This window comes from Ascaphus truei, chromosome 4 (genome assembly GCF_040206685.1).
Source record: "Ascaphus truei isolate aAscTru1 chromosome 4, aAscTru1.hap1, whole genome shotgun sequence".
In the NCBI taxonomy this organism is placed as follows: Eukaryota; Metazoa; Chordata; class Amphibia; order Anura; family Ascaphidae; genus Ascaphus; species Ascaphus truei.
The window spans coordinates 214,590,925-214,614,071 of NC_134486.1; the positions used below are offsets into that span (position 1 = coordinate 214,590,925).

The window sequence follows — 23,147 nt, forward strand, 5'->3', positions numbered from 1 at the left end:
CTGAGACCCTTTGCTGGTGGCGCAGGAGCAGGAAAGCTACCTGCCAGTCACGGCCCACGACAGCGAGGTGTACCGGTGCTCTTACCCTTGGGGCAGCCCACCCAACATCGGATGACGACAGCGACAGAGGGCGATCCGTGGTGGTGACTGGGGAAGAAATGCCTACCTTAAGGATGAGTGGGAGCGGAGTCCTGTACCGATGATTTCACTACGAGCGATGGTACATCCTATACAGCCCACGGCCTATGGACACCACGGCCACGCCAAGGGCCGAAGGCGGAAGGCCCCTATGGACCCTGATAAGCACCAGGTGCTGGCGGTAACCATCCGCAGTAAGCTTACTAACACTGACCCACATAGAGGCGTTGAAGGGCCTAAGACTGTTGCTACACTGGCCCAGGACAAACAGAAGGTAGTTAAACCTTCTCAGGACTGGAGAGACTAGGAAGACTTTGACGATGACCACCATGAGGGAGGAAAATGGGGTGACTATTTAACCTTCGCAGGGGAAGGGTCAGACAAGTCAACAAAATCAGAGATATCGGGAGTATCCTCTAGGGTGGCTTCTGGATCTGATAAGTCCGCAATCAGTGCTAGAAGTGTGGAGAAGGTTGCAGTGGTGGGACCCCATGTTGCAAGGATATGTCCCCTACATGAACCGGACCCAGTTCCTGCTAATTAGTGGGGACATTGTATATCACTGGTGGGAGGAAGGGGAGTTCTCTGCAGAGGAAGCAGCGGAGACCCACAGGAGACGAGAGGGAGATCAAGCTAGAGATAGTCCAACTAACCGGTTTAATGCTAAATTACCATGAGCAACCCTCAAAGGAGCCATTATTCTGGGTACCACCGGGCCAGGCCAGTTGCTGCAAGTTAACAAAACTCAACAGGCCTGATCGGTTAATAGCCCAACGGTTCCGGCAGTCCCATGGATTCGACTACCCCTATGTCCCTGAGCCCATCATGAGGGAGATAGAGGCCAATCGAGAGGATTGGCTATGGGATGCCATAATTGAATATCTATCCTCTAAGTGCAATGATTCCAGGTACTATAATGAGGAGAAAATCTGCTACCTCATGAGGGTATGGAGAGTAGGCCGAGGCATCAACCTAGACTGGGTAGAGTATCTACCTGAGCGGGGTCCTAAATGGGTGTACTCTGTCATGGTTCCTGACTATGAGGGCAGGCTAGTTAAGAAGCCTGACCCTTACCATTACTATTGAGGGGTGTAAGGATTCTCCATGGTGGGAGGGATCTGTAATGCCTCACTGTATTCAGTATATGTGATCAACTGTATACTATCAATGGTGATAGTATAATTGTTATGTATTGTTCCAGGTTGTTCCAGCTGAAGGATGGTACAAAAATTAAGGTTCTCAACGGTTTCCGTGAGAGTGCACCAGGGAGAGTGTGTAGCCATGTATTCTTTTTGGCTACTAATCTGCCCTGCCTAACACATAAACCCTGGTACCAGCTCAGGCACTGTTAGGTTCAATCTGGGGTTCCCCCTCCAATAAGCAGCTCCCTTGAGTTACAGGGGGCGGGCTAAGGCCTGTGTTCTGCCCAATCAGGAGCTCAGACCATGGACTCCCCCCCCCCCCCCCGGGGTACATGAGGGGCTGCACATCCAAATGTAGTCAGTTTTCTCTCTGAAAGAGAGTGTTCCATGAAGGATGTGTGCAGGGCCCTGACCACCTTCCATCCGCTCCCTTAAGGGAGGGGGACTGATACCTCCTACTCCAGGGAGTAGGGCAAGAGCTAGGATAGACCCTTGGGCCCTAGCCTGTGGGTTGATTCAAGGGAATAACCGGAGGAAGGAAGATCAGTGGATCACTTATATGCTGTTTTCGTGTTATGAAGAATAAAGTGTTCCAGTTTTATATACCCTGCCTGAGACTGCAATCAATCAGGGGGAGTATCAGAGGGTTCTCCTGCAGGTATTGCCTCCAGTACTCCTGGAGCCTGCAAGAGATGAGACGCCGCTCCAGTGAGAAAGAACCAACCATCACCCCGAAAGCCTGTCCTAAAATGTCCACTAAAAATGTCGGAAACTCAGAGCTTCTGTGAGCCAGCAGGTAACCAGCACAAGACACCCTGTAATAGCGAAATCTCCCAGAGGGTGGGGGGAAACCTGTTGCACACTCTATTGTGCTCGACAAATTCACTCGCCCCCTCGCCTGGAGTGAGTGGATTTTGTGAGCAGGCGAGGCAGAATCCAGACGGGAGCGGAAGAAGGAGCTGGCGGTGGATGAAGACGATGACCATGGCAGCAGGGCAGCAGGAGGTGTTAGATGGTGAAAGGTCGGCAGCGGCTGCGGCAGCAGCAGGAGAAAAGCCGCCTGCCCAACCCGGAAGTCTTCACTGGGGGAAGTTGGGGGGCGGGTGACATTTCAGATGATTCAGATATATACAGTAAATATGTATACACACGGTATTTGCCCAATTATAGAGAAACCCTAAATATAAGGTGACCCCCTAATTTCACTAGTAAGTGGAAAGAAAAAAGTTTACACACAAACACACACACACTGTTTCTCTTTGTCTCTGTGTCTATCTCTGTTGGCTTGAGCTTCCTGCCACAAGCAACATGGCTGCTTCAGGCCCCCAAGTTGGAGCTTCCTCCGTGTTACCCTCCTACCTGATACATCCGACTGCTGATTAGCTCGCAAAGAGGGTTGGGCCCGATTATAGGGTAAGTATGTATTTTTAAATTTAACTTTATTGAAAAACACGTTGCTTTATAATTGGGCAAAACCAGTATATTCGTGTACATATACTGTTTATAGTCGAGCAAAACCCTTATATTCTTGTACATAAACAGTACTGTGTCTATTTGTTACACTGATATTTAGAATCTCCTACTGCATATTCATTAGTGAATTTTAAATTGGCTTGCCTGCTTTGATTCTGTGCTTTGGGTTAAGTTTTAGAATAATGGTGATTGTTTTATTTGCACTTTTATAATATACTGTATATATTGTAACTTATTGTCTTTTTAATGTCTTACGTATCTAGGTAACATGCCTTTTTATGAATTAGTCTGTGTGACCATTCATAATTGCTTACTGTATGTGTGCTTTTAATTGATTAAAATATATTTTGAGATTGTTATAAAATAATTATGATTGTTGATTCCTTAAATATAGTTACTTAATAGGAACTGGTCTGTGGGTATTTATCTACTTGTTTGGTGGTATTTATGTAGATGGACCATAATAATGAAAACGACATCAGTGGAAACTTATTTACACCTTATTTGTTACCGTTACCTTTGCGTATGGGATGGTGACATACTTCTATGTATATGTATTTTAAACTGTACTGTTATTTGGTATTGTTCTATTTCTATGTCCAATACAATTATTATTTGTTCACTGAGACATCAATTTTTAAAAGAAGATTGTACTGAATAATTTCACTTCTGTGACGTTGGTATGGCCAAAATTTCTAGTGTACTTGAAGTTATTTATAGATTAACTTTACAAGGTATGTGGCTGGATAATGATGTCATGCTTTTTCAAGTAGTAGAACATATATTGCTAAAAAGAGTTGCAACAAACAAGCGGCGTCAATGCTTTTGTTTTGGGTATGTACCTGGGCATCCCTCCTTATGTTGCGGGTATACATTAACCCCTTCATGACCCGTTCACCTTGTCTGGATCATGCTGCAGCAGGAATCCTGGTGGTGAGTCGCAAGAACGTTTTCAGGGTAGGGGTTTGCCCGGAGCAATGTGCTTCCATATATCCGAGAATCTTACTTGATTTCCGGATACATCTTTTGGGGTATCCTGTAACTTTGGAACCCCGATACATAGACACATTATGTAAAGATTTCTCTGGCAAACCCACCCTGAAACTTACAGCCTAGAAATCTCCTGGTCCCAGCATCCCAGGAAAGGCAAAACACACAAAAATCTTTAATGTCACATAATTTGCACACAGTCACAGCAGTGCATTTCCGACATGTAGGTCCAAGAGCTGACATTCTAGGACCTCAACACATGGATATGAGGTAACGCAGTGGGCTGAACATTTATTAGTGAGCCTGGATACCCCTTCACCGTCACATATAGTACTATAAAAACTTGCACTCTTTTCTCGCCAGCTAAAAAGGTGTCGAGATCAGAATTGCGATACACATAACAAGGAGCTTCTTTTATTTTTACTGCATAGGATTGATACCGGGGTCTCCGGGGTTCACCGGGGATCTCCTGGGGCCTCCGAAACTGACCTGCATATTTATTTCAGACCCCCGGATTCAATCCTGTGCAGTAAAAATAAAATTGTAGCCAGTTTCATTACCTTAGCAGCTAATTGCTAAGGGAATGAAGGGATTAAATAGCAGACAATGCTTTTTTGTTGGTAGAGGGGGTGGGTGAAGCTTGTAGTTGCCCCATGGTGGGTGTTTAGGCCTTGCGGGAGGGTGGCAGTAGGAGTTAACCCCTTCATTACCTTAGTGGTTATTAATTAAGGGGTTAACCCACAGCGGTACCATCCCGCAAGGCCTAAACACCATCCTGGGGCAACTACAAACTTCACCCACCCCATATACCAACAACACTACACTGGAATGGGGAAAAGTACTATTAGCCAAAGATGGCTTATAGCATTTTCCCCATTCAAAAAACCATAACAGTGCAATACAGTGATAGGCCGGCAGGGAGATTCCCACGCACTGATTGGTTGTAGTAGTTTCTGAAAGGGACTCCAGAACCTATAAGGAGCCTTACAGTCAATCAGGACCTCAGATTCCAAACACCAACCCAACAGCAGCAAATTCATGATACGAAAAAGATGCTCTGTGAGAAATAAAAGCGAGCCGGCTTCGGAGATTTTAACCTCAAATTCTGAAATCGGGACTTAGTGGTCATGGCTGGTATTGCATGACGAATTGTGTTCCAGGACTTTCGTGAATACCTCCCGGTCATGGAAAGGGCTCCTACAGACGTCAGTTGTTAACATTTCATTCCAAGAAAGATTATTCCGTTAGCCCCGATCCCAGTAATGTGTTTTCAGTGCAAATTGTGTTACATTGTGTCTATGTCATTTCGTGGAATAAATTACAATTTATTTTACTGCCTAAATGATCCCAGTATAAAAGTTGTTAATAAACCTGGTCTCCCGTGACAATCATATGTTATGTATTAAGTGCATACATCGGTGTAGCGATATATCATAGTATTTGGTGGTATATGCATCCATTCCCCCTCTCCCCCTTCCCTGCACAAGGGAGATGAAGAGGTTGATAGATTTCTTGGCTATATATAGCCTGTAGAGATATTTGAGCTCCACTTAGCCCTGAGGAAGTGACAAGCCTGAGCCACGAAACATGTAGGGTGAAGCTTGAATCTTCCATCAGAGTCGAGCAGGAACAGTTGAGATAGCAGTGATGTCACCGGGGGAGTCGAATCAAATTGCGGCCACGAGGAGAGGAGAGAGTAGTGGGACGCCCATCCCAGCTGCTGAACGCCATGCTCCGAGGTTATGTTGTGGACTGCAATTTTGTATCATGCAGAGAGACCAGACACATTAACTTTGATCCATTTTGAGACTACTGTCTGGAATCGTCATCTGAGACTGGTTCTGAGGAATTATCCATTGGGACTGGGTTTTTCATATTTTATTGTATTGTCTTCTTGTGCCAGGGAATTGTCCCCTTTTGTTATATCTCTTGTAATTCAAGTTTCTGGGACGACTTGATATTGTTCCCTAGGCTGCCATTCCTATCAGGATTTATTCCACTTCTGTTGGGAATTGTTTATTGTTTATTCACTAGTACTTTAGGTACAATCACCTCACAGGTTTATTGTTTTAGGTGAAGCTCTTTTCTGAACTTATCGAAGTTTAGTGAATAGGCCCCATAGTGTATATAACTTGCCATATGTACAGATATGTTCCAATGTCATTGTTATAATACATACTGTATGATCAATTCAATTATAAAAGGCATTTGGAAAACAGGAAAACAAATAGGAAAATAAATACTTGATGGTGCTTCCCGTAGGGAATTGTAGATTTATTTCCTGTTGGTGAATGGATCATTCGTGCACGCATTGGAATACCCTGGGCCACAATCTGAGAAAAAAAATAATTAATATATAAATTATTTATACTTAACGATAAAATTACTTTAACCCTTTGGGGTTATTAAAAAAAAAGAAAAGATGCAAAGAGAAACATACAGAATAAAAATAAATAGTACTTTATGTAAAAAATACACAATATTACACTTACAATTTAGCCTTCCGTTGTCCCCAAAAAAGGGCTTAAATGTTTGAACTCAGCTCAGTCCTATTTGTTAGTAACCGAAGACCCGCATACATGTGGGGGGGGGGGGGAGGGGGAGAAGGGGAGAAAGCTGGAATAATATCTGTAAACAGGAGACCAAACTCCGCAAAATCATGCACCAACACTGGGATGTGCTTAAAATGGATCCCATTTTAAGGGATTCAATCCCAGATAAACCGAAGGTTGCCTTTAGGAAGGTGAAAAACCTTAAACAGATACAGTATTGGCACCATGTGTGCTTAAGAAATGTTATTCAGTTGATAAGGTTCATGGGTTTTTGAAGAAACCAGTAGGCAACTACTGTTGTGGCAGATGCATTGAATGTAAGTACATGTCCAAAGACAAAATGATATGTAACCACATCACTGGAAAGGAGTACAAGATAGATCAATTTATTAATTGTTTGACCAGTTTTGTGGTTTACAGTATCTGCTGTTCATGTAATCTTCTGTATATTGGTAAAACTATAAGTTCCCTGTAAGTAAGAATAGGGGAACACATTGGTGGGATTAGGAATGCCAAACGTCTAGTGGGAAGTTGCAAGAAAGTCCACAACCTGGCCTAGCACTTTCTAGATTGCCATGATGGAATATGAGAACCTCAGTTTTAGGGGATTGGAAGTGATCCCAAAGGATCCCATGTGGGGGGAGAGGGAACTGCATATCCTTCAGAGAGCAGTTCTGGATTTACACACTCCAGACTAAGTCCCCATCAGGACTGAATGGACATTGAGTTAGCACCGTTTCTTAAATAATATTTTTCCACCAGATTGTTCTACTGGTTGTTCCAGTCAGTTATTGCCACAAATCCTTCTGGGCTTGACAAGCCATATCTATGAACAACATACTTTATGTTACCATAAAAACTAGGACAGGGGGGTGAGCTGTGATACATCAAGCAACTTAACCATTCTCCACTGCCCTAAGGGTTAATTATTGCTGCCATACCCTAGTAAGGGTTAATTATGGTTATATGTATGTGGTTCAATATCATAAGGCATTAACATGTATATACATAATTAGGCAGAATAATGTTATGAGCTAATGTGTGACAGCCAATGAATTATTGAGTGCACTCGGCTAATCATGAATTGATACAATGTATTATAAGAAATCAAGATCTATCAAGTACGAGCTTGGATGAGCAACAATAATATTTATGTTGTTTATTTACTATTCACAATTCATATGTATGTGTGACTGTCACGGGAGACCACGTATTTACACCTTTTAAACCAGGATCATAACATTGAGCAAAACAAGGGGGTACAGTAAAATAAATTGGGATTTATTCCTTGGAAACAGAGATCACACAATGGATTACAATATAAAATGGAAAAACACACTTACTGGAGTTCTGGGTGAAAACACTAGCCGTTCCTAGCTTCTACAGTCCATAAAACAATGTCTTTATATTATCAGGATTTAGCCCGTAAAGTCCTGGAACTCAATTCCGCAGTTTGCAAAACCGGGCAAAAAGGCTCTCCGGTTTGCAAAGCGCATGTGTCGGCTTGACACCCTGGCCACTTAGCATATGTGGGATACACCCTCTTGCTAGGGCCTCTTAGTCTGAGGTTTGACCCAAAGGTGTCAATGGTCCGGGATCTGCCACTTCTCAGGAGTCCGGCCATGTATACATTATAGTGCTCTGGGGTCTTTCATCCCTGACACTTCTATAGACTGAGGGTCGCCGGTTCAGCGGTATACCCTTGAAGTGCCATGGAGGGAATACCCTCAGCTCATTCACCCCTAACACAGTTACATGCCAGAGGATTTTTCCCAGGCTTATAGAAAAAACAGTTCCTGCCTGTACATTTTAAAATCACAGTTTATCACACTTTATTCAAACTTCATGTTCTAGGTGTACCATCACTGTAATTTCTATATGTATCTTCATGTATTATTTATTTACACTTGCACACCAAAAATCATGGTGCTGGGTGCCTCCGTTCTCTAGTTAGCCTCCTTAATTGAAATGCCTGCTTATGGGAACCAAGTTCACCGAATTCTCACGTCAATTGACACAGTTCCCACGCCAATTGACGCTCCGGCTTTCATGTTAAGGCACGGATACATTGTATCAGTAAAACCCTCTTCAGATTTAACCGCAAGCCAATTATTCAATTGACTTGTGGTTACAGGTCAACCCGATAGAAGAATGGATACCCATCTTTTACACAGACTGCTTAACCGCAACCACTATGCCATCTTGTGTCTCCACAGAATATACTGTAGCAGGCAATGCATTTATGTACATTACAGCAGGTCGAGAATAGCCTGCAAATGGGGGTTAAAAAGGCTGGGACAGGGCAAATACAGTGGTGTTGTGCAGAAACTGTTAACCCCTTTATTCCCAACGCGAGGTAGGATTAATCAGCCAGGTATAACCTTTATTTTAGGCCTGATTAACCCCTCCCTCATCACAGGTATCTGCAGAGCTGAAGAGCAGTATAGAGGGAAGAGATGCTGGCCCTAGGGGTAACTGTATCGACCCAGAGCCCTTGCATTGAGTCCACACAGAAGTGGGGGGACCAATCCTTCTTAGGAACGAGGACTACCGGCAGCTCAATGCAGGGACGGTCTCAGATGCGTATCCCATGCCTCGCATGGATGAGTTACTGGATGAACTCGCAGGGGAAAAGTATCTGACCACAATGGATTTGCGTAAAGGGTACTGGCAAATCCCACCTGACCCAGTAGCCTAGGGAGAAGTCAGCTTTCATCACTCCGAGTGGCCTCTATGAACTCCTAGTGATACCATTCAGGATGAAGAATGCCCCGGCTACCTTCCAACGCCTGGTCAATAGGTTGTTAGAAGGATGCAGAGTTACGCCCGGGCATACCTGGATGATATTGCTGTCTTTAGTAATTCATGGGATTCTCACCTGGTACATTTAGCAGCGGCTAGCAAGAATTAGGGATGCAGGGCTTACTCTAAAACCCACAAAGTACTTAGTAGGGATGGCAGAGGTGTTGTACCTAGGGCATCGGGTGGGGGGTGGGCATCTGAAGCCTGAACCAGCTAAGGTTGAGGCAATAGTGCAGTGGCCTGTCCCAAAGACTAAGAAGCAGGTTATGGCTTTCCTAGGCACCGCTGGCTATTATAGATAGTTTGTGCCACAGTACAGTGCCGTAGCTAAACCCCTGACTGACTTGACACAGAAGCGACTCCCAGTTCTGGTTGTCTGATCTCCAGCCTGTGAAAAGGCATTTCAGGCTGTGAAGACCGCCCTGACCAGTGCTCCTATTTTAGCTGCACCAGACTATGCTAAAAAGTTTTTGGTGCCGACCGATGCCTCTTACTATGGGATCAGTGCTGTACTCAGCCAAGTGGGGGAGGAGGGAGAAGAGCATCCTGTGGTGTACCTGAGTCGCAAATTGTTATCCAGGGAAGTGGCTTATGCCACGATTGAAATAGAATGTCTGGCGATTGTATGGGCACTTTGCAAGCTGCAGCCCCATCTGTATGGTCGCTCATTCACTGTAATCACAGACCACAATCTCCTGAGTTGTTTACAACAGTATGTATTTGGATAATGCCAAACTGCTGCGCTGGAGTCTTGCCCTGCAAGAGTTTGATTTCGCCATCCAGCACAAGAAAGGCAGCGAGCACGGAAATGTGGACAAACTATCCCACAAGGACAGTCCTGTTGACCCGATAACCTCAAGAGCTTTGCGGTCAGTCAAACCGCCAGTTGGGGCGATTAGGACAGCCCCTACACTTTGAGGTGGACAGGTGTGAGGGTGAAGGGGTACCCAGGTCAGTAAATAAAGGTATTCTGCCCGGCTGGGTGCCCCTGAGTCATATTAGGAATGTAAAGTGTCAGCTCTGTAGCCCAATAATGGCTGCAACCCTGTATTGTATGGTAAACTGTCTTTGTGTGTCCCGCTAGGCATAACGGGACCACATCATTATCTTGAGTTACATTGTATATGTCTTTCCCCAGTTATGCATCAGTTATATATCAGTTGTAAGCCTTGTCATAGAGTTTCACTGCCAACCGCAAGAAAGGAAAAAAGTTTTTAAAACACGGCAGCTTGCTGCATAGCAAATAAGCAGCAAGCTAACTTTGGATAGGAATGTCCTAGCGCTCTGATTTTTGCTATGCAGAGGGCTAGGGGGTAATCATTAAAACGGTTATGGTTTCTGTATTTTAAACTTTCATAAAAAGTAATGAATGAAAGTCCCCCTCTTTTTGGTGTATTAAAATAATAGAGCAAGAGCATTTACATTCAAGCAGGCGGAGCAGCAGAAACACTTGGTTCACAAGTACAGTGATTCACAGATATATGGCCATCCTTTCCGGACAGTGAGTTATGCATAACTTAAGTCAGGACTTCTAAGACATCACGCTGAGATGACTCCAGAATGTCTACAAAAGTCCGGACTTAAAAAGGTACTGACATTTTAAAGTGTTAAGTGAAGGGAAGTAAATGTAAACAGTTTTTCCTGCCAGGTGTCCAGATGCCCAGGGACAGGTAGACAGCATGTCACCAGGGAAGTGGGCTTGGTTAGGTATGCTAAGCGGCTTCTGTGCGAAGTTAGTGCATGACCATAGCATACCTTGAAGCCTCTGCCCAGCACCATGAAGCATTGGCAAACCTTCCCAATAGGTGGGATGCGTTGTTCCCACACCGTGATTGGCTGCACATTATACCGATATGGCTTGTGTGGTTTTAAAAGTCTGTGCAGCCGATCGGGAGATAGATTCACCTACGATTCATTGTGCAGGACAAAGATTATACCATTGTAACCAAGAATTGTCCCCTGCTTCCAGTATTCTACTTCAACAGCGTTGATGTTTTCTAGACCTTTACGGCCTGACGTGAAATCGTCTGCTAATACTGGTTCAAAAAACGCAAAGGTACCAGACGATCTAAGAGAAAACGGAGAATTAAGGGGCAGAAGCAAAAGGAAGAAATATACCTAAATAAATCAATTGATAATGTGATTAACTTGTCAGGGATAGAACTCACTATTGACCAATTATCACTTCTCAACCGTGGGTTAGGTTTTGCCCCTACAGGTGACTTCCATTTATTTGAAACGGTGATAGATCTACAGAGATTTACCCGTAAGCTTTCCCTTAAAAAGTTTTTTGCTTCCCGTTCTGCTCCTTCTAGGTGTAAAGATGACCCGATTATTGATGTTGATGTTTCTAGGTCTGCTGATGAGAAAGTTTTGTTGGATTTTAGGGATAATTGTTATATTTCAGATATGGAGGATTTACTGATTCAACAAGATGAACAACTTAATGTACAGTCACAAGAGTTTTTTGGGGACCATGAGTCTAGCTTTAAGAAGAAATCGGTCTTTTGTCCAAATTCTCAAAGAGGACCATTTATAACGGCCTTTGAGAAGTTGGTCGAGCGGGACATCCGCCTTTTGAATAAAGGATTCTCATTCTCTAATGTTAGAGATAAAAACCTCACAATATGCGAGATTCAACAACTTGATGTTTTGAAAAAAGATAAGAGACTAGTCTTTAAAAAGGCAGATAAAGGAGGGGCCCTGGTGGTTCTGTCATCAGTACAATATAAGAAGGAGGCATACAGACAGCTTGGGGATTTAACACTTTACCAACCCTTGAAAGTTAATCCCACTAGGGAGTTTTTGGTACAATATAATGATCTTTTGGATATGGGTAGGATGTTAGAGGTTATTAGTTTAAAGGAATTGGGGTTTCTAGCGTGTCCGCATCCCGTGGTACCCATATTTCATCATCTCCCAAAGATCCATAAGTCGCTGGTCGACCCTCCGGGAAGACCCATTGTAGCGAGTATTGGATCTTTGGGAGATGGGTTATCACGGTATGTGGACGAATACCTTCAGCCCTTGGTTTATCAGTTACCTTCGTATATTAAAGATTCTTCGGACCTTATTTGATCCATCAAGGATTTAGATTGGAAGATGGGGTACAGGTGGGTCACCTTGGATGTGACCTCCCTGTATTCCATCATTACACATCAACAGGGCATTCAAGCACTTGAGCATTTTTTAGGTCACTCCAATTTATCAGTCACTTTGAGCACTTTTTTAGTTGAATCAGTCACTTTTTTACTCACTCACAACTATTTTATGTTTGAATCACGTTATTTTCTTCAAAAATTGGGCACTGCAATGGGGTCATCTTTTGCACCTTCTTATGCAAATCTTTTTATGGGATATTGGGAGGCACGTCACATATTTCACGATTCTAATTTATTCCGTAGTCGCATTATATTTTATCAGCGTTTCATTGATGATTTGATTTTGGTGTGGGATGGGGATTCACAATCACTGAACACTTTTGTTGACACGTTAAATGATAATAATTATAATTTACGATTTACTTATACACAAAATATTCACCATATTGATTTTTTGGATATGACTCTTTCTATTGATATTAATAAGAAAATACAAACTGACATATACCGTAAACCACAATATAAAAATTCCCTCCTTTGTGCCACCAGTAGTCATCCTCCAGCCCTTATCAAGAGTATTCCCAAGGCCCAATTCATTCGGCTTAAAAGGATATGCTCAAACAATGAGACATTTCTGAAGCGCTCTAAAGAAATGATGGAAAACTTCAGGGATAGAGGTTATCAAGAATTGGATATAAATAAAGCATTTAAATATGCCGATTCTTTAGATAGAGAACAACTTTTTAAGTCTAAAACTAAGAATAAAAAGAAGTCTTACACTCATGAAGATAATTTAACATGTCCATCTTTCATATCAGTGTTCAATAGGCAATCTAAGGCGGTTAAGGACATTATTCAAAAGCATTGGAAAGTGCTTAGTTTGGACCATGATATTGCACCTATGATACAAGGTGGTCCGAGATTTATCTATAAAAAGTCTAAAACCATTGGCAATCATTTGTCACCTAGTTTATTTTCAGCTAACTTGGATAAGAAACAATTAGTTAATATCCCTAAAGGATTTTTTCCCTGTGGACGTTGTTCCACGTGCAAATATGCAAGGCCTTTGAAAAAGATCATGACTTGTGAAGGTTCTTTGCGTATGAATAGCTTTATGAATTGCCATACATGCTATGTCGTGTATCTTCTTCAGTGTGGGTGCAATAAGTCTTACGTGGGACGTACCATCAGAGCAGTGAGAACTAGAATTCAAGAACACATTAGACACATCTTGAAAAAAGATTTATTGCACCCAGTCTCCAGACACTTTGCAAATTGTAACCAAGGTGATATCTCACAATTCTCATTTTCAGTTCTTGAGCATGTGTTTGTTTATCCTAGAGGGGGAGATAGGTTGAATAAATTAAACATGAGGGAAATGTTCTGGATCTACGCTTTAAATACGTTACATCCCGTCGGTATGAATGTTGAATGGGATCTTAAACACTTTTTGGTTTAATTTAATATATATGATATGATCAAGTTAGAGTAGTTTTGATTTATACTTTATTATTAAAATATGTTATTATGTATTATGTACTATTTAAATATATGTATTAGGTTACATTACTATTAGATTCAATATTCAGTTTTTTAGTTTTTAGTATATGATTATATAATGTTGATTTAGGCTGTACTTGATTAGCATATGCAGCAAATATGTAATTCATTATTTGACACTTTTATATATATTTTTCTTTAAGATTTCATTATATTGCTATGGAACGGAATTTGGGTTGCAATATGATCATAGAATGCAATATCAGGTTTTCATTTGTATATATCAATTACCATGTATGTACTGTTTATTTCAGATATAACTTTATATGTATGAAATTATGGTTTCTTTTGTTGCAGATTAACTGGCACTTGTTGTCTATGTTAAGAGTTGATTGGAAAAAAATTTTTAAGCTTGTTTGTTTTTAATTACTGTTTGTGTCATTTTGTGTATCCTTGGTACAACGTTGGTGGTAAAGTGATGTTTTGATAGGGGACCTATATCAGTGATAGGTTCTAGTGGCTGTCTATTACAATTTGTCCTCCTTTAATTCATTCCTGGCACCTGTGTGGTGTTGAGGTATTAACCAATCCATTGTGAGTGGCGCGCTATTTAAACATCACTAACCCCAGTGTCAGATACTCTTTGACAAAGTCACACACGTGACGAAACGCGTCAGAGTTTTCTCTGCAGCTGTTGTTTGCTATACATGCACGAATAAACCTATTTTTTATTTCTAAGCGTGAGCAACATCATTTCCCTGGCGGCAGCAGTGACCGCCTTCTTACAAACCTCCTCTGCATTATCCTTACCTTGGGCTGGAGCACGCTGTTTCCTCTTCCGGATCCGGTGACTCCTGACGTCATCATTGATCGGAGACGCCGGCGAGTCAAGCTAACGAGCGAGTGAGGGAGTTCTCCCCTGGATTTACGTTCCCCAGCCTCTGCGGTGAGGACTGCCTCTGCGGTGAGGACTGCCACATCGTGGGTGACACCGGGTAAGAGGTTGTGGCGGAGGGCTGCAGTGACTTAGCGGGGGTCCCTGGTTCAGGGATACTGCGGTTTTACTGCTGTCTTTCCTCCCTACCACTATATATCCTCCCCGTTGCTGAGCACCATATACACGGGCAGTGGGATATAGAGACTCTTTAAGCTCCTGAGACATTTAAATGGGACACTGGCACCAAGAGGTTTTTATTGACGTTTAAACAATTTTTTTGTTACACTCTCTTCACATCTGGATAGTTTGGCTAAGGACAATTCTAGTAGCACCAGTTTGTCCTATGAGCGATCATAAGCATTTTGTTATTCGTAAGAACTAAGGATTTGCTGACCAATCCTGTATTGGGGGAACTAAAAGATTACTTTCAGCGGAGTAAGAGTGGTTGCGGGAGGCGCCACTAGCCAAAGACTGTTTCGTGGCTCTGTTTTGCGCACCAAACCCACTCCTGGGCATTGGTGCCTAGAGACTTTATTTCTGTGAAGTTCGTTCCGGGAACATTTTATTTCATTTTGCCCTGTCCCACTAAGTGTTATTTCGTAGTATTTAATAGATCAAGCTGTGTATGTTATTTTTGTAAATAAATCACAATTTATTTTATCTCTCGCTTTGCTCAATCAAAGGATCCAGGTAATTAAGGTGTTAAAAGTTCTGGTCTCCTGTGACAGCAACAAACTCCTGGTACTAAAATTGGCTTGCAATTCCAGTTGAGACCGCTACATTCGATTATTAGAACTTGGCCGCTAGAAGTGGGATTTAGAATATTTTCCGGGCAGACGTTTCTGTAGCCGGTACTCTGCTATTCACGCAAGAGCACCTTTGAAAAGACCGCCAGCACATCTACTGCCAGAACTCTCAACTCTCATTGGCTCAGACATTTCTTATAGTATTTGGAGCTCCATTCACAAAATACTATAGCCAATCAGAGCGTGGGAACTTTTCTCAGTAGCCAATTAGAGCGAAGCCGGTATGGAAAGCCAGGTCTGCAGGAAATCTGAGATTGCCACGGGTCATGCGCAAGTTTGCCACCTCTGTCACTGGCTATCTCATGCCATCCGCTGGGTCAGGCTCCTCCAGGTCTGGTAGGACAAATGGCAGCCTTGACGACTGCCATTTATCCCAGGGTATGAGCCTTTCCCTGTTACCCAAATGGCGTTCACACCTCAGGCATCCTCTGGTAGCTTTCAACTCCGATGTCCATCAGACTTACTGGCACTAACTTGGTAGCCCTGGAAGCACGTCGGAACATCGGTTCTGAAAGTCCAGCTCATTACAGTTCACAACAGTATATTTTAATGTATTAATAAAAATAGACTTTAATACTTCTCTAAGCCATGGGAATGGGGAAAAGGATACAAATGTGTAATTTATTTTCTATCAGCCTGTATTCCCCACACACTATCTACAGGACATAGACTGGACTCTGAGAGTCCCCTCACAACTTTATCAACAGTTGGAGCACCCAAGAACCCAATACTCATGCCCTAGCAATCCCTGCTAGCTGGCATCCCTGGAAAGGTAAAAACACAAAAAATCTTTATTGTCGCAAATTACAGGTTATGCATATAACGTTACTGGGCTCAAGAGCCTACACGCTCGAACCTTTATACTTGGATCAGAGGTAACCAAAACAGGGCTTGACCTTTATTAAGAACCTGGTTACCCCTTCACCATCACAATGGCCTTTAGCACTCATTTGAAGAGAGTTCTCTTGTGTCAGGGTACTGACTCCTGAAGCTGCTGTCTCGGTTTAGGCCACCACCAAGTGTTTCACGAGCAGTTGCATAAATTTGTATTCATGCAACCGTCTCTCTTTCGGTGTTCGTTTAAAAATTCCATTGAGGATTTTGATTTTTTGATTTTGATTTTTAAATCATTTATGGAATGATCTGGTTGTCAGAAATGATGTCCCAGTCTTCACCAGTGGGACATCATTTCCCACAACCAGATCATTCCATAAATGATTTAAAAATCAAAATCCTCAACGGAATGTTTAAACGCACCAAAGAATGGAAAACATTTGAACTCAGAATGATAAGACTCTTTGACACCAAAATAAAAGGACTTAATGCGGATATGAGGTTTCTCACACACTATCAGAATTGTTTGTAATTATCCTGCCTGCCTCTCTTCTTATCCACCCCCCCCACAGCACCCCCTTCCCCATTCATGCTGTTCCTTGTCACCATGTTTTACACCCTTCCATGTCTTCAAACACTTTCTCACCATACCTTATCTACAGTACATCTCTGTTGTTTTTTTTTTTTCCCCTGCTCTCCCAAACACAGTTTTAGGCATATATTCCATTGTTAATCAGTATTGCCGACTTGAAGAAGAGAGGAGAACTCTCGAAAGCTTGTCCTGATATATAAATTGTTAGTCCAAATAAAAAAAGTATTACCTAATACTGAAGAACATATATATATATATATATATATATATACAGGTAAACACCGTTATAACGCGGTCCTCGGGGTCCACCCCAAGACCACCGCATTAGTAACGGGGTCGCGGAAAAAAAACAATGGCCGCCGCATCAGCGCATATTCACCCCGCGGGACAGGAGATGGGAGCGGGGATGTCCCTCCAGTCCCCGCTTCCCCCTGTCACCGCGTGACAGGAGATGGGAGGGGGGATGCCCCTCCGGTCCCGGCTTCCCCCTGTCACCGCGTGACAGGAGATGGGAGGGGGGATGCCCCTCCGGTCCCGGCTTCCCCCTGTCACCGCGTGACAGGAGATGGGAGGGGGGATGCCCCTCCGGTCCCCGCTTCACCTTCTCCCCACCGTTGTCCCCGCTGCCTGCGCAGGAGGAGGGGGGGGAGCGGGTGTTGGTGCTGGTGTGTGTAAGTGTGTGAGAGTGTGAAAGTGTGTGTGAGTGTGTGTAAGTGTGTGTAAGTGTCTGTGAGTGTGTGTAAGTGTGTGTAAGTGTGTGTGAGTGTGTGAAAGTGTGTGTAAGTGTCTGTGAGTGTCTGTGAGTGTGTGAGAGTGTGTGAGAGTGTGTGAGAGTGTGTGAGAGTGTGTGAGAGTGTGTGTAAGTGTGTGTGAGTGTGTGTAAGTGTGTGTAAGTGTGTGTAAGTGTCTGTGAGTGTGTGTAAGTGTGTGTAAGTGTGTGTGAGTGTGTGAGAGTGTGTGAGAGTGTCTGTGAGTGTGTGAGAGTGTGTGAGAGTGTGTGAGAGTGTGTGTAAGTGTGTGTAAGTGTCTGTGAGTGTGCGTAAGTGTGTGTAAGTGTGTGTAAGTGTCTGTGAGTGTGCGAAAGTGTGTGTCAGTGTGTGTGAGTGTGCAGTGTGTGTCAGTGTGAGCAGTGTGTGTGCAGTGTGCAGTGTGTGCAGTGTGAGCAATGAGCAGTGTGTCAGTGTGTGCAGTGTGAGCAATGAGCAGTGTGTCAGTGTGTGCAGTGTGAGCAATGAGCAGTGTGTCAGTGTGTGCAGTGTGAGCAATGAGCAGTGTGTGTGCAGTGTGCAGTGTGTCAGTGTGAGCAGTGTGTGCAGTGTGAGCAATGAGCAGTGTGTCAGTGTGTGCAGTGTGAGCAATGAGCAGTGTGTGTGCAGTGTGTGTCAGTGTGAGCAGTGTGTGTGCAGTGTGTGCAGTGTGTGCAGTGTGTGCAGTGTGAGCAATGAGCAACGTGTCAGTGTGTGCAGTGTGAGCAATGAGCAGTGTGTGTGCAATGTGTGTCAGTGTGAGCAGTGTGTGCAGTGTAAGCAATGAGCAGTGTGTGTGCAGTGAGAAGTGTGTGTGCAGTGTGTGCAGTGAGTGTGTGCAGTGTGTGCAGTGTGCAAAAAAAATTAAAATTTAAAAAAAATATATTTTTTTTTTTTAAACGGGAGCCACGGGTAAACCGCGTTATAACCGAATCGCGGTATAAAGAGGCGCGTTATAACGGAGTTTACCTGTATATAGTACGTCATAATCAAGCTTACGGAGGAAGAACTTGTGGAACCTTTGTCCCCATCTCTGATGATTCCAGCTAATAACCCTTGAGATTGCCTTTGGCGTTTGTGAGTCGTTTGATTTTAAACTGTCTCTGATTAAACCTTTTTTTATCTAAATTACGCTATGGAACTTGAGCTCTCTTCTTTTGCTTTATAGATTGTGTGGTAGAAGTGTTTTTTTCTGCAGAAAGCTGCCTGGAGTCTTCAGTTGAATTGTTTTTATTTTTCACATTTTTTTAAATTTGGTATTTTTTATCAGTCTTTTGTTCACACTACTTGAGTGTATTTTTCTCTGTGTTTTTCTGTTTTGCTGCTTGTTATTTTTGTTCATTGCTATATATATATATATCAGTTGGGTTAAAACCATTTGTTTACAGGTGCGCCGACGAGTATTCTAAAACTTGCCTTAAACTTTCCTTGGAAAATCTGGGGCTATCACCAACAAGATCCAGGTACATGCTGGGTACATGCTGCAAACATTTCAGTGACATTTTTGCAGAGACTAATGGCCCATCGGATTAAAACAGCAAGGGTCCCTGGCAGTCCCGTTCAGTTTAAATGGGACTGCCAGGGACCCCCACTGTTAATCCGATGGGCCATTAGTCTGCCTGCAGAAATGTCACTGAAATGTTGCAGCATGTACCCAGCATGTACCTGGGTCTTGTTGGTGATTGCCCCAGATTTGTTTTAGAATACTCGTCGGCACTACAGTACTAGCTTGGTATAGAAATAACACTATCTGATGTCTTTAATCACTACTAGTACACAAATCATTTCATTTCAGCTGGGCTAACAAGATTAGGGTACCTGTGTTGGGTAAATAGTTTGGGGTAGAGGTGACTATAGCTTTAAAATTATTTTAGGTTTCTCAGTAATATTATTTTACTTTCCCAAATGTTCTTTTTATGAATTTATACTTATTTTAAGGAATGTATGTGTTTTTTTATGCTAGTTTTCCTACTTATTTGAATGTTTTCCTGAATTTTTAAACAATCCAAAACAGATCGAATTTCGGCAAAACATAAAACATGAAAAATGTGAAAACAAAAACCAAGACCAAAACATGGAAACATTTTACAACCAAAACACAAGAGAACATTCTAGCGGCCATCTATTCTGTTAAATATGAAATACAGAAAATAGTCCCCATAAATGACAAACATTGTTTTAATATTGCTGGTGATAATAGAACATTACCTTATCCTCTAAACCCACAGCTTTTAGAGCTTGAATTCCTCTGTATGAAAGTGCCAAATTGATGCTTCTTCCGCTAACAAATTTGGCAGTTCGAATATCTAGATCAGAAAAAGAAAAGTTACAATTTAAAGACAGTTTGTGGGAAACACGACACAGAGAAGATCTTTTAAAAAAGCAGTTATAATATCCCAAGTTTCATCATTACAAAATAGCCACAAATTAAGTTCCACAACGTCAGCAAAAAACATTCAAATGTAATTTGTCTACATAGGCAGGATGGTACAGGATTACAATATTTGCTGTATGCCCACCATGATATATACAGAGTTATATATACAGTACAAAGGCCATACTAGCCTATTTTGGTGTTTCTCTCTCTCTCCTATCATTTGGTCCGCTGAGGCCTCTATCTTGCTACAGCTGTTATAATGTATTGACATGATTGCTACACAATATCTGTATCCCAGTTTGGAATGCTCACTAGTGAGATGAATACTGTACATATTTTTGTGTCCTATTTGTGTCTGCTTAAAACATGTGATTGCAACAAATAGGATTACTAATTTATTCCAACCCAAGGGTGTTATTGTTGGTAGGTACCGATACACTATGTGTTTTACCATCTGGTATTCGTTATAACAATACATATGCAGTGATACAACCATGTATTTGCGTATACATTTATGGACACAGATTTGATGGTATTATACCTACTTGCTACAGTATGTGATATAGCCGGTGATATGTTCAATCACAGTTATTTCTGGCTATACCGATAGTCACAGGTAACAGTGTATTGACATGATTGCAACATCATAGCTGTATCCTGGTTTTGGAATAATCACATTAGTGAGATAAATACATCCTGTTGTACAAATAGGATTACTAATTCATTCCTACTAAAGGTTATTGTTATGAGATGCCAAGGCACTAAGTGCTTTTCAATGAGGCAAGCGTTATAATAATGTATTTACTAAGATAGAGAAGAATCCCCTTATGCGGCACAAAAACACCAGGTAGTATAAAATTACATTTTTATTTGTAATTCATTAAAATATAGGTGTGAGGGATCAACGACGAAACAAACAAATAAACAACAAATTAAAAATGCGGAGAGCAGTTGCAAGGGTGAAAAAGAGAGTAGCTTGAACAGCACTGGGTAAAGTAAATCAGTGTATCAAATTCCCACAAAAATGTGTTGTGTTGTTGCTCCTCATGTCCTTTGTGGGATATAGTAATCCCCAAACAATGGTGTATAACTAATGCAGTGATTCCCTAACTACAGTGGCTGTAGACAAGCTGATAGACTGATTGCTGTCCTATAAAGCTTAGCCATAGATCAATAACTGAAAGTACCAGTAGGCTTTTGTGCAAATGCCACTCTAAAATAAGGTAATGAGATGGAGTATCTGGTTCTTACTAAATTCATAGTTAAGTATATGCTCCCTAAAGGTAGTAATACACTTATGAATATATAGTGAGCAAGCATCCCATAGCTATTGATGAACCTAGTAACCCAAATAAGTGGGTGGGTATAGTAACCCCTCCACCACCAAGCAAAATAGAATTATTTGCTCAGTTGGATAGTACTAGGAAATACACTTCTTGCAGGAACACCTCAGAAGTGTTAGATCCAGTACTCAGCTACATGGCTGTTAGGAAATCAATAATTATACTCTGCATTAGTTATAATATACATATACATGCGCCAGAGCGTTTTTGCTGTCCACAACCACAATCTCCGAAACGCTCTGACAAGCAGGACGCCCCTGCATCACCGAATCAGCCGATGTCACTGGTTAGCTGCCGTCAAACGTACCCGATATACGTTTCACCACAAGGCTTCATCAGGGGCCCCTAATCTTAGTAAATACATTCAATTCTTCCCCGTGAGCACCACCTACTCTCAGCTGTTTGGGATTTTTTATTATTAGATATCCTTACACTCCTAATTACGTTCGAGCAAAGTTTACATCCACGCCCTCTCAGGCGTATCTGTGGTCACAATCGTTATAACAATACACATGCAGTGACACAGCCATGTAGTGTATTTGCTTATACATTTATGGATGCAGATTTGATGGTATTATACCTACTGGCTACAGTATGTGATATAACCAGTGGTATTTTCAATCATTACTATTTTAGGCCATACCAATAGTCACCTTCATTTGCCGCAGCATATCATTATTAGTATAGAGGAACACCAATACAATATACAGTCCTGCTCCATTTTAGATATATATATATATATATATGTGCAGGAACTATTAAAGACACTCTTTGAATGCCAGTTTAGAGTATTTTAAGTTTATCAAACCTATTAAAGGTGTACCCAAGACAAGAGTGATACTCTACTATCCACTCCACTACGGGGAATTTTTAAAATATAAATATATTTCATCTTGTACTGTGTTTAGTTATACTTTGATGAAATACATTTTTTATTATTAGTCACTAGACTGACCTACAGAGAAACTATCTGGTTGACCATTGTTGTCTGATATAATTTGTCCTAGCATTGAGTGCAATTATGTGGGGAATCTTTTGATCCTACTTGGGTCTACTCTGTTCTATAATTATATACCTCCTTGCACCTGTACCTTTTATAATACTAGGACTATACCTAGGGAGAGCGGTCTGATTTATCTGTTTCTCATATAGTGAATTGTGACAATGTAATTGTGTATTGTGTTACTCTTCTAGTAGGTGGTGGCCCTGGAGAAATTAATCGAATAACCTTTGGTGTTTACAAATGTATGTATATAACGGAACCCCATGTTTGATTGTATTTTTTTTCTTTAGTATAAAGTGTACGTATGGAGATAATATTAGAGATGAGCAAGCCCAGATTGTCATAGAGAGGGACCTCCATCTAAACGGTCTCATACTCTCTCTCAGAATACAGTACATATACTTAATTTAAGTTAGTAACAGTCAACCAGTTCCAGTTAGGTTACAACATCTTTATCTGTTGGCTTATAAATAATGATATTTTATATATAATAGGTCATTTCAAAGGAGCACTCCCAGTATAAACACTGCAAACTACCTCAGGTGCTGAGACATCTACAGACCAAGGCATTCAGATAAAATAGCAACAGTCCACACTCCAGAGATCTTGAAAACATGTGAAGGTTAAATGTAGGATCAACGTTTTTGTTCTTCCATCTTGACAAAGGTCCAATGACACATTGATCCTACATTAAACCTTCACTTTTTTTTCAAGACCTTTGGAAAGCAGACTGTTGCTATTTTATATATAATAGGTAGACATACCCCCTGCCACTATAGCACTAATCAGTTCTAGTTTTTTTATTCTTTAA

At 41.9% G+C, this 23,147-nt stretch overlaps 1 protein-coding gene across 1 annotated transcript in view; it reads right to left on the reverse strand.

The window, feature by feature from the left end:
• Window positions 1-23,147, reverse strand: part of KMO (kynurenine 3-monooxygenase) — a 164,082-nt gene that overhangs the window by 100,476 nt on the left and 40,459 nt on the right. The window contains exons 3-4 of the mRNA XM_075596841.1: window positions 19,822-19,919; window positions 5,987-6,076 (exon numbers count right to left, since the gene is read on the reverse strand). Coding sequence (XP_075452956.1) covers window positions 5,987-6,076; window positions 19,822-19,919 — 188 coding nt within the window. The remainder of the gene's footprint in view (window positions 1-5,986; window positions 6,077-19,821; window positions 19,920-23,147) is intronic.